The sequence below is a fragment of the Artemia franciscana genome, chromosome 2 (genome assembly GCF_032884065.1).
Source record: "Artemia franciscana chromosome 2, ASM3288406v1, whole genome shotgun sequence".
Classification (NCBI taxonomy): Eukaryota; Metazoa; Arthropoda; class Branchiopoda; order Anostraca; family Artemiidae; genus Artemia; species Artemia franciscana.
The window spans coordinates 49,854,198-49,867,374 of NC_088864.1; the positions used below are offsets into that span (position 1 = coordinate 49,854,198).

The 13,177-nt window shown below is 35.7% G+C and overlaps 1 protein-coding gene across 4 annotated transcripts in view; it reads left to right on the forward strand.

Moving 5' to 3' along the window:
* The window catches only part of LOC136043198 (lutropin-choriogonadotropic hormone receptor-like), a 327,975-nt gene that overhangs the window by 56,869 nt on the left and 257,929 nt on the right, over positions 1-13,177 (forward strand). For all 4 annotated transcript variants that reach the window (XM_065728133.1, XM_065728150.1, XM_065728140.1 and 1 more), the window contains exon 2: positions 7,265-7,487. In XM_065728133.1, coding sequence (XP_065584205.1) covers positions 7,321-7,487 — 167 coding nt within the window. In that variant the 5' untranslated portion in view covers positions 7,265-7,320. The remainder of the gene's footprint in view (positions 1-7,264; positions 7,488-13,177) is intronic.

A 13,177-nucleotide genomic window follows, 5' to 3' on the forward strand; every position in this document is an offset into this window, starting at 1 on the left:
CCCCAATGGAAAGTTTTTCTCGCGTAAAATTCCCTTGTGGAAAACCCACTGATATCCTCCTACAGAAAAATCCCTCAGACAATTCCGACCACGCTGAAAATTTCATTGGGTCAATCCTCCCCAACATCTCCAAGCACAAAATTGAGTGGTCAAAGAGAAAGTAAGACACATACAATGAATTTTGTGTAGGAATTCTTGCAAATTCTCCACGTGTAAAGTTTTCATTCGAAAGTTAACCCTCGGGAACTTCCCTCCCCACAAAAGTTCTTTCCGTGGAAAATCTCGCTCCGCAGAATATCCCCTTCTCCAAAACGTCTTTATACATTCCATTAACAAAGGCAAATTTCCAGCAATGGACATCAACTAACAATGGGCAAATTTCATAACTTACAGTCCTTTCCCTTCGAGCTGTGGGGGTCATGCCATCCCCAAAGCCAAAGTTAATGGAACTTTCAACTATGCTGAACAAGATCGTTGTCTCAAAATTTTAATTGGATGGTTTTAGGGAAAAAAAGGCCAAGGGAGGGGCCATTTGCCCTCTAGTCTTTTTGGTCCCTTAAAAAAGGAACTGGAACTTTTGATTTATGTTCGATCTCTCCCAATCTCCTAAATGATCTTTCATCTAGAAATGCAAAATTTTACGTTTTTGCAGATGGGAACTTGAGACCTCTGCCACACGGTTCTCTTATAAGCTGAATCTGATGGTGCGATTTTCATCAAGATTCCTACCCTTTTCGGAGATGTTACCCCTCTTTTTCAGAAATCAGGCAATTTTCTCAAGCCCGTAGTTCTTAATGGGTAACATTAGACTTAATAAATTTTACATGTTTTGAATTACCATAAAAAGCTAATTCTTTTGATTTAACTATTGTTATCAGAAAGGATGTATCTAATGCTATTGTTATGCGTCGGGCAATCGTCGAGGGCCAAAAGAGAAGTATGTCACCCCCGATAGGTTAGGAGGATGTCGTGAGAAAATATTTAAAGGAAATGGGAACTTCTTTCAAAGGTATAAGGAGGGATGCTTTAAATAGACTGGGATGAAGGAGGAGCGTGTGGACCGGGTTGGTCTCAGGCAGCTAGGTCTTGTAGCGACTGCATTAGTAGCAGTATTATTATTATCAAAATTCCATTTTTTAGAGTTTCGGTTACTATTGTGCCGAGTAGCTCTTCATTCACATTTCGTCCCCACGAACTCTTTGATACGCGAAATTCAAGTTTGTAACTATGAAATGGTTAATAAAGTTTATCTATTAAAATCTCGATGTAAATAAAAATATTTGGGCGTCCAATACCTTACATAAGCCTAAAACTTGGACAAGAAGAAAAACCAGATTTTTTTTTGAATTTACGCAGAAAAGCTTTATTGAAAGTTTAGTTATTTTTTAAAAGCCTATTTATCACTGTATTCAAATTATGTCTCTTGAGAGCTACTTTGTTGAATTAAATCTGCCGTTAAATTCAAATCAAATTAAGCCAGGATCAATCGAAAGCATAAATCAAAACAGATTTTGAGTTTGAACACTCTTTTTCCTAAGAAAAAGCAGAATAACTTACTAGATTAAGAGAGAAAACGCAATAGCCTGTCTCTAAAAGAAATATGTTCCGTCGTTCCAATAACTCACAAAAATAGATAAAAAAGGTTATTTAATAAATGCCAAATCTCTGCCACATTTTTGTGTGTTTTCAGTAGACCACTAGCCCTAAAACAGCTTCTTCGACAAGAGCTTGAGGACGATATTGTACATTCGTTTCGAATTTCCACGTTTGCTCACCAAAGACTTTAACTATCGTGACACAGAAAGTTAACGTGTAAAAATATTTGTAACACAAAAACTTTTCGTACTTTATAATGGCTTAAAAATTTCATAGAAAATAAACCAATCACGTCTTGTGCTCTTTTTCCTGGTTCAAAGTTTTATATAGGAGTATTAGGTGTGAAGGTGGGGTTATTTGACTCACATTTGTGTTATGTGCTTAAGGAATGATAATAATTCATTTGCACAAAAGCCAACAAGCACTTTGACAAACCGAGTAAAAAACAAAATAAAAATTGATGCTGCTTAATATTAAACCCATAAATATGACCCAAGATCAATCTATTAAAAAACAGAGCTCAGCTTTAGAATTATCCATAGATCCTTCTTTTTTTAATATTCTAAACCGATCGTTCTTATCAATAAGTTTTACCCCCAAAAAGCTATTTCCTTAGTTCTACCAATTCTTTTCATCCCCCTAAAAAATGCAAAATTAAAGTGATAAAATCTGCCACAAAAGTAAGCCAATGGAAGTGAAGTGTATTTTTTTTTCTTACACGGAATTTAGGGCAGTAATATCTTTTTTCTCGATTTGCTTTTAATCTCAAACAAGGCAGATCGACCGTTTCAGGTTAAAAGCAGACAACTGGTCTCATATGACGTACTAATAGATAGTCAGGAGTTTGCAACTCCAAGTTAAAGCGTAATATCATGGTTGCAGCGGTAGCTGCAACCTAGTAAAGAGCGAACCACAGCCTGTAGTAACTAAAAGCTAGAAAAGGCGTTTTGAAAAAAAACTGCTTGAAGGAATTGTTAACTGTAAATATGGAAGGTAGGAGTAGAAAATTCAACACCCAGTTTTTAAATCGGGACGACGACAAAATCTTCGTAAATGTAGGCGGTAAATGATCAGGGGGAAATTACAGTTCCCCTCCTTGAGCAACAAAGAACATCGCTTTTTTGTATCGGTAGTAATGATCTGTCTCCCAGTTTTTTCATTATAAATTAAAACCCAAGCATTGCTAAGTTAGAAATCGTGTCTAGAATTCCAACCTAAGAATTTCGTAAATTTAAAGTTCCAATCAACTTAGAGAGGACTTGGAAAAAGTACCGAGTCTGCTAGCTCTCTAAGCTATATATCAGATCATTTACTGCCTACATTTACGAAGATTTTGTCATCGTCCCGATTTAAAAAATTGGTGTTAAATTTTCTACTCCTAACTTCCATATTTATAGTTAACAATTCCTTCAAACAATCTATTTCGAACGTCATTGTTTAGGACCATAAGAGTCTTAGTATTTACATTCAGTTTTATAATACAAGAATTTGGTCAAAGGATGCCCCTCCCCGTGGATGGTCTACCCAGGTAGTTTCCCTCTGGTAGTTCGAGGGACCAAAACCATTCGGCTATATATTTTACTGTAAATGTCCGAAATCTGGTTAATGTCGACAGTCACCAGTGAATGTCTGAAATTCCCTTTTCTCTGCTTGGATTTAATTGGGTTTGCGAATCAGTTTTTTCAGTCTTGTTCAAGCTTTGATGGCAAAACTTAAATTTAGGCTGGGTCAAATTAGGTTATAAATCTCAGAAAGGGGTTAAAAACTTAACCTAACCTAACCCAAGCGCTGATTAAATCCACGAAGAAATAAAGGTATATCGGACGTTCACCGATGAATGTCGACGTTCACCAATTTCAGACATTCACGGTAACAAATATACAGCTTAAGGATATATTGCATAATAGAATCTTTTGACAGTTTAAGGGTGGGCCGTTTCGTTGAAGTTCGAACGAGCCCAAAAAAGCAGTCTAAAGCATGCTTTGAAGGCTTGTCAACGTTTCTTTGCGAATCAGTATCAGTAAGTATCCCTCTTTTCCTTAATGGAGCTTTATCTTATAACCTTGATCAAGCGTTGATACATTCTGCTGTTCAATTGTTTGTAAGATGTATACCCAAAACACAGCTTAGATACCATATGTGGGACACAGTGCGCGATAGCGATGCTAGCGGCTGGAGACAGGAAACTGGTATTGGTATCTAATTGGTAACAGGAAACTGGTATTGGTATCTAATTGGTACCCAAAACACAGTGTTTTGTGTCTACCCAAAACACAGCTTAGATACCAATATCTTCTATATATATAAAAATAAGTTGTTTGTGTGTTACACTATGTCTGTTATGCCAGATTATATCTTCTAAATATATAAAAGAAAACAAACTAAAATGTAAAAACTGGGAATTGCATAAATATTTCGAAATATTTTGACAATAGATTAAAGTAATTCGAAAACCTTAAAGCAGATACTTAATATTTGAGGTTTATTATAAATTGTTGAGCTTTAGCAAGCTTGGCAAGTGAAGAGGAATTTTTAGTATAGATCTTAAAATGACAGAAGAAACAGCCAAGGAAGCTGCTCAAATAGTTAATTAAAAGAGAAATTTTAGTATAAATCCTACAATGGTAGAAGAAACAGCCAAGGAATCTGCTCAAAGGGTTAATGCCAAAAGGCTTGTGGCTAAAGAACGCAAAACCGCGCAGTTAGATGAAAATCCACCTGGACAGCGAGAGTCAAAACGTATCAAAACTGAAAATGATAGCGATGATGATTGGGTTTGGGATTTTGACTTGGATCATCAATGCCTACCAGATTTTAGTTAAAAAAAACAAAGGTTCGGCGATATGTATTTACGTCTGAAAAATAAAGAAGAAAAAGAAAACTGAAAAAAGAAAAATGGTAAAAAACTAGAAAAAACTAAACAAAACTAAAAAATAAAAAAAAATAAAAAAAGGAAAAACCTAAAAAGAAAAAACGTAAAAAAATAAAAAACTAAAAAGAAAAAAAACTAAAAAAGCTAGAAAACTAAAAAAAGAAAAAACTAAAAAAAAAACTGGGAATTGCACAAATATTTCAATATATTTTGACAATAGATTAAAGTAATTCGTAAACCTTAAAACAGATACCCAAAATTTTGAGGTTTATTATATATTGTCGGAACCTTAGCATGCTTGGCACGTAAAGATTTTTCCAAGTGTCAATGTTAGAATAAACATTGACAAATTGAAGAAAACAAATCAATAAAAAGAAGAAACTAAAAAAAAGAAAAACTAAAAAAGAAAAACTAAGAAAAGAAAAAACTAAAAAAGAAAAAAAAACTAAAAAAGAAACTGTATCGATATATATATAAATAAGTTGTATATATGCATGTTTGCTTGTTTGTGGGTTTGCATTTGACGTCATTATAAGTATATAAGGCTTTGTATATAACGTCATTATAAGATGACACTACATACCGGGACACCCCGACACAAATGACGACCGGGACACAGGGAATATAAATAACGACCGGGACACTCAAAGAGAAATTACAGACCGGGACACCGGGGCACAAATGACGACCAGGACACCGGGACAGAGGGAATATAAATGACACCGGGACACTCAAAGAGAGATTACAGACTGGGATACCGGGACACAAATGACGACCGGGACACAGGGAATAGAAATGACGGCCAGGACACAGGGACATAACTACAACGGGGACGCCGGGGGCACAGGGAGATATATAAACGACGACGGGGACACAGGGAATGTTCGATTAGCAATCACCATCAACAAAGCTCAAGGGCAATCGTTAGAAAAATGCGGTATAGATCTGAATACGGATTGTTTTCCCATGGACAATTATTATGTTGCATGTTCAAGAGTTGGTAAACCTGACAATCTATTTATATGATTTATATGAACAGACAACGGGACAGCAAAGAATTTTGTATATTCGCATATTTTACGTAGTTAAATATATATGTATATATATATATATATATATATATATATATATATATATATATATATATATATATATACATATGCATAAAATAAAATATATCTATCTATATTCACAGGTTGGACACAGGGACACAACTACAATGGCGCGTAACTAGTATGGCGCGTAACGACTTACGCGCGCGGGGGGGTTTGGGGGTGCGAAGCGCCCCCACCAACTAGGTGGTGGGGTGACGTGAAGCGCCACCCCAACAGCTACAGTTATGGAAATTCGATTTATATGTGGGACACAGTGCGCGATAGCGATGCTAGCGGCTGGAGACAGGAAATTGGTATTAGTATCTAATTGGTAACAGGTAACTGGTATTGGTATCTAATTGGTAACAGGAAACTGGCATTGGTATCTAATTGGTAACAGGAAACTGGTATTGGTATTTAAGCTGTGTATGCAACAAAACAAAATTGAGTTCCCGCCTATGGTGTTGTAGTACAATCTACACGTTGGAGAGCGGGCTTGGAGGAGGCGCCAAGTTCAGAGCTCTCTACCAAAAGCTTCTCATGGGCAATATAGGAGTTTTCATTACTGTATTGGTATCTGAGCTATGACCCGAAAGAAGTACCGCAACAAAGAAGTAACGATTACAGATATGTTGAATCATCGTCATATTCAAACTGCTCCTTAATTTATGCCATGATCTACCATTATCAATTCCTAAAAAGCTTATCTTTAGTTTCTGCAGAAGCTTTGACATAAATCACTTTAAACAATATTTTAGATTTTTCGCGTTGTCAGTTTAATGGTAATTATAGCCGAAGTATCAAGAAGAGAATTTTTGTGCGATGTAGATACCATAACCAAAAATGTGAAATCTTGTATTAAGACCTTCTTAAAGTCATGAGGGCTCAAGTCCCTTAGAGTCGGATACATCATCTATTAAATTGTTTGTTTTTTTTCATTTTCGCTCGCTCATATTCTTGCATTATCCACAGAAACTTACAAAACATCTTAGAAGAATCAGTGCTTTTTAATCAATTCTTCGGTAGGGTTCATTCATTTACTTAGCTAATAGGATAGACTAGATGATCCTTTTTCTCCCTGACTCCTCAAGGCTCGACCTTATTAAATATTCACTATCTATCTACCTTTCTGGTGTTAAGTCTGAAAAATCTTAAGGGTTTTAAAGGTTGTATTCTTTAAATCAAGTTGATATTTCGTGATTTTGTTCTACAATTTTACACTTTATATATGGTTATGCTGCAAAAAAAGTTTTTTTTTCTTTTACAATTTGTGTGGTTTTACCCTTGAGTTTTACTGATGCTGATATATTTTCAGTAGTTCTTTGACAATGCTGCATCTTCCCTCAGGATATCAGCTGTATCAAAACATATGTCATATAGTAATGACCAAATTTTTAAGTTAACATTTTAGTCAATTGAGTCATGTCTGAAATTAAATAAAAATCAATGAGTTACGTAGTGTTGTTTTTATCTACCTTTGAATAGATTAATTCGACACTACACACTGGAAATGTCGGATAATTTGCTCCAAACCACACATTGTACTCCCGGTCGAAGGTGGAGAATCAGGAGATTGGCACCTTTGCTACGCGGACCATTGGTTAGTATGCACAAATTTAAGCAAAAAGTTTAAATAAATTAATGACTAAATCACGTCTACTGTTATTCTTTAAAATGATTATAAATTATGTTCTTCTTTTAGGTGCAAAGTATGAAACATGTACTGGATAAGTGTGACCTACTATCCAAATATCCCTGATGTGGTGGTCTAATCGAATCTATATTTTGTTTCTTTGTTTCTTTGCTTTTGGTTCAAGCTATTGCTGTCCCAGGAGATGTGTTTGTGCCGGTACTGAAGTATCTTGTTCAGGACAAGGTTTAACTGAGCTGCCAGAGGGCCTGGATAAGCTGAACATCACTCGATTGTAAGTTTTCTTAAGTTTTGACTTACCAATAAAACAATGGTGTCAGAGAGATGTCCCATCTGGTCCTAGGGATTACTTATTCCCACTTTTTTCTTAGTCAATGGGGTTTTTCCAAGCACAGCATTGAGAACACCCAATTTTGTTGTAATTCAATTGGTAAAATATAATTAGTTCTTATCTATTCTTTTATCTATTCAGTCAGTTCCTAATACAAATCATGTTTGTCACATTGGCAGAGGAGTATTTGCTTCATAGAATGTTGGACCTTATGATAACCAACAATAGGCGGAACAAAAATGCGGATCAGTTTGCTACATGTAGCCAGGGATACCAACTGAACACATTTTATGTTTAAAGGACACGTTCTCATGTACCGAGACACAATGGCATAAAAGGGCAAAAATTGACCACATTTTAGAAATTCGGAGCATAAAAGGGCCAAAAAAAGACACATTCTCTAAATTTTTGACATAAAACAAAACATTTCCCAATCCCAATTCAGTGTATATTTTGGTAAAAATGTCATTTTTCGCGCGAAGTAGTGCTTTTTTATAGCATCCAGACTTTGCCGGAGATTTCGTAAGTAAAGGATTCTTCTTCAAAGTAAGGGATTTACATGTTTTTGAGCTTCGTGCTTCCATACTAAGTCATTTTGTATGAATGTTTAATAGGGATATTTTATTGTATTTGATATTAACTGGCCGCATTGAAACTACAGAGCGTCTTTTGAGCGATAATATATCTGTTAAAAATAACCTTTAGTGTTTTTTAGAAGACTGCTAAAAATGGCACATTTTTGGACGCTCAGGGGACATATTCATGAACCAAAAAGTTGGCAACCCGCGTGTAGCTAAAAAATATCTGCCATAATCTTAAGCTCTACAAACGTATTTGAAGCCATATAATTATATCATTGTGCGCACTATTTTTTTTTTAATCTTTTTGTTAAACAGTTCGTGGTAACGAACTGTAGTAAGGAACGACTCGGCTCAATAGTAACCGAAACTCTAAAAAAGGGAATTTTCATACCAACAGTTATATCAAAAGAATCTCATTTTAATGCTAATTTTAAATATATAAGTTTCATCAAGTTCAGTCTTATCCATCAAGAGTTACGAGCCTGAGAAAATTTGCCTTATTTTAGAAAATAAGGCGAAAAGGCCCCTGAAAGTCATACAATCTTAACGAAAATCACACCATCAGATCAAGCTCCTATCTACAAAAATGTGGAATTTTGCATTTTTTGCCAGAAGACAGATCACGGATGCGCGTTTATTCTATTTTTTTGTGTTTTTTTTTCCCAGGAGTGATAGCATCGACTCAGTGGTCCTAGAATGTCGCGACAGGGCTCATTCTAACGGGAATTAAAGGTTTTAGTGCCCTTTTTAAGTGACCAAAAAAATTGGAGGGCACTTAGGCCCCCTCCCACGGTCATTTTTCCCCAAAGTCAGCGGATCAAAATTCTGAGATAGCTATTTTATTCACCGTAGTTGAAAAACCTATTAACTATGTCTTTGGGGACGACTTACACCCCCACAGTCCTCGTGGGAGGGGCTGCAAGTTAGAAACTTCGACTAGTGTTTACATACAGTAATGGTTATTGGGAAGTACACAGACGTTTTCGCAGGGATTTATTTTGGTTTGGGGAGAGAAGTTGAAGAGGGGTTACATGGGAGGATCTTTCCATGGAGGATCTTGTCATGGGGGAAGGAAATTTCAGGATTTTCTTGTATTATTAAAAAAAAATAAGAAAAAATAAACATGAAAAGTTTTTCCAACTTTTCATGTTTGCCACTTGCCACTTCTGTTTATCACTAATTGAGGTCTCGTCTATCTCTAACCAGGCCTAGTTTAGATTGATCATTTTCCAGCGATTTATTTTTATCATGTCACTATAACATTTCACTATAACGTCATCTGGCTACAACATCTACATCTTGAGCAAATTTTTACGTCGTGTCTGTTTCACATCTCCTTTTTAATGTTTTCTCTATATCCCTTACCTTCCTCTTCTTCTCTTAAGGTTATATACTCATATACTCATAAACTCAAAGCTTCTTTGCTAATATTCGCTGTTGCTTCTGTAACTATCAACAACTAGTAGAGTTTATTGAAGAAACGTCTCTAAATTGGAAAATAATGTCACTACCGACTATATGATCCATCTTATCACCCTTTCAAAAATATGAAAGCTAGAATAATGCATCATAAAAAATACAGCCCATTTCCAAAGTCATTAAAAAGACTGTAACAGTCTCCACAACAAGAGACACAGAACTAATTTGATTATGGATTTTGTATGTTTAATCAAAATAACATTTACTTGGGTCATTAACAAAGCTGCTTACTACGATTTGCAGCTATAAATTGTGTACACTGAGCATCGATTGCTGGTGAAAGACTACGGAGAGCCATAAAAATTAATCTTTTATTTTCTTAAATCTGCTGAATGACTCTCTTGCTTCAAAGATCACATCCTAGTTTTTTTGGATGGGTTTTTTGTTCCCATCAAAGTAGTAGTTTGCCACAACCCTATAGATACAATGAAAAATCAGCAGTCTCCTTGCTTATGGTAATTTTATAGACGCATGTAGTTTGCCACAGTCCTGTAGATGTAATGAAACATCAACAGTCTCCTTACTTATGCTAGTTATATAGACGTTGTTTGCCACAGTCCTGTAGATATAATGAAACATCAGCAGTCTCCTTGCTTATGCTAGTTTTATAGACGTATGTAGTTTGCCACAGTCCTGTAGATATAATGAAACATCAGCAGTCTCCTTGCTTATGCCAGTTTTATAGACGTATGCAGTTTGGCATAATCCTGTAGATATAATGAAACATCAGCAGTCTCCTTGCTTATGCTAGTCTTATGGACGTATGTAGTTTGCCACAGTCCTGTAGATATAATGAAACATCAACAGTCTCCTTGCTTGTGCTGGCTTTATAGACGTATGTTGTATAGGCTCATGACGGACACATTTTGCTCGTTTTAAGTTTGTTTGCTATTTATTTATGTCAGAAATTCTTCATTTTTTGTTAATCTTTATCTAGGCTGTCTTATAACACATATAAACTCAGTACCGTGGCTACTGAAGCTGATCATATCTGGTTGTCATCTGGAGAGCTGTAGGCACTGCACCTCTATCTGCCTTTTCTTGAATGTCTTCCCAAAGAGAAGACAATATACAGATTTGGCTAGGCCTATATCATTATCATATCAATTATCCAGTTCTGTTGAATTTTTTTACTTTTTTAGATACACTTTCAATGCCTTTGCCAGCCATGACACTACGTTTGGCACTAGTAGTTTTCAGTTCTTATCTTTCCGTGTTAAATCCAGGAAAATCGGACTCATCCTTTACCCATACTCTTTTTGTCTTCCCAGATGCCCTCAATCATCCATTTCTGTAGCACAAGTGTGACATTTCTAACGGGACCAAGTGAATCGAAGCTCGGGCCTCTTAGGCCGACGGCATTCCTACCAAAGGTTAGCAAGCCTTGCAGAGTTACACCACTGGCCCCAACCCGAAGCCCGGATTCGAGATTGGTAACACAGGGAATTAAACCTGCGTCATGTAACGCCAAGGATTACAATTCTAGTGTGCCATTCATTCAGCTGAGGTGGGTAAAGTGTGACATTAAAATCAGCAAAGAACATGGATTATTCATTAATCTTGGTTATTTTTTTTTAAATATACATCTACTATGCAGATCAGGCTTAAATAATTAGAGATATGATTTCCACGTTTTATTTTAAATAATAATTACGTGACTCATTATTCTTGCAGTCTGCCATCGTAGAATTTTAAAGCTACTATTCTAAGAAATTTAGGGACACTCTAAAACGCAATTTGAAGGTATCCGATCGTAGCTATCAACGATGACTAAAATCATATGGGACAAAACTCAACTGCAAATTCTGTGATATGTTTTCATTTCTCTTTGAAATTGAAAATTGTGGGTGTTTACGTTGTTCATCTTCTCGGTCATGTGCTAACATCGGAATTGAAAATTGAAATTTCAGGATATTAATACGGAACCGAGAGGAAGGTCTAAGAAAACTCTAGAATTGCAGGGAAGGTCCAAACTCTAGAACTCTGTTTGGAGGCACCAGATCGCAGCTATCAACGAGGATAAGAATCATATGGAGCTGTCTCTGTCAACTTTGAATTGTGTGACCTTTCTTCACATATCCCGATAAAAGACAAAAAATATAAACATAGACATATTTATTGACACACCCGACTTAGCATTAAGAAGCACTAATACTGAGCTGTTTACAAGATACATAAAAGTTGCACAAAGAGGAACTACAATTACGTTATGCTGCTAAACAGACCCGTGAGAAACGGAACAAAAGAATGCTGATCCTGCATAGTACGGCAGTAAACTGGAACCAACTTGTTCTGTCTTCTGGTGAGTGTGTTCAGGAGCTTGTTCGGAAGGAGAATAAATTTGTGTTTTCAGCTTCTTAGAATGTATTGTCTAAATTATATTACAAAATTTTGGAGGTGGTTGTGGGACCAAGCGTACTTACGTGTTATAGCGACCACACCAAAGAAGTGAAGTTAAGTTAATGTTAGTGAGATATACCAAAATATTACGAAAGTATAATATTTTAGCAACAAAATTATGAAAAATACAACAGAGAATTATGGAAAGCAGGCCGCCCAGAACACGTTATATTAAATACCTAACTACCGCTATATGTAAAATATTAATTAAAATATACCTGCATAGATACTGTTTATCTCGCTCAGGTTAAGCTGATTATCTCCGAGTGAACACAGAAAACCATTTTTGTTACACATCAAGAACCAAATGTGGTCGCTACAACACGTAGGTGCCAAATCAAGCCCCGTAATTCAGTGCCCTTTTCGTAGGAAATATAGCTTTCTACCATCATAATTTTAAACGTGCGCATTTGTATGGCCTCAATATCTTGGCTTAGCCCGGAGCTTAACAGAACTCTTGGGCCCCAAACAGGACCCGCTAAAGCAAAAAACAAAAGCTAAAACAATTCCTTTTTGTTATAATTCCTTGTATGACCGGGCGATAAACTACTTATAAAGGATATCACTAATTTTTCAAGCCACGAAATTGTCAATAAAAGTTTCCATTATTGCCGACATCTGAACCAATTTGGTTAGGGTTTTTCTTTACTGTTTTATTCGTTTGAAATAGTGTTTACTTGGCTCATGTTCTCGATCGTCTGCTAACATCGAAATTGAAAATTGACACTAGACAAATATTGATGCGGAACTGGGTGAAAGGTTTGAAAAAAAGCAAAATTTGTGTTTGTGTTACAAGAAAGAAAGACTTTGCAATGTTTGTAAATTTAACTCTCTATTAAAATGAAGCAAAATATATATCGAAGATATCAGGCACTATTATGAGCATTTAATAGTATAGATTAGTATATAAATACTGGACTATTTATCAATGTCGAACATCCCAAAAAAATGCCTAAAAATTTTGCACTACTTGGGATTAAATTGTTTATTGAAACGAAAAGAATAAACATCTGGGATATCATGCGTATCGGAAATTCCTTATTAGTATTGAAAAATTGGAGTTCTAAAAGTGATATATACTTTCCTAAACAGTAAATCATATAGATTCTGTTAATACTATATCCAATAGTTGCTTTTATTTCAAGAGAAAAATAAAACTTTGGAGAGACAAAG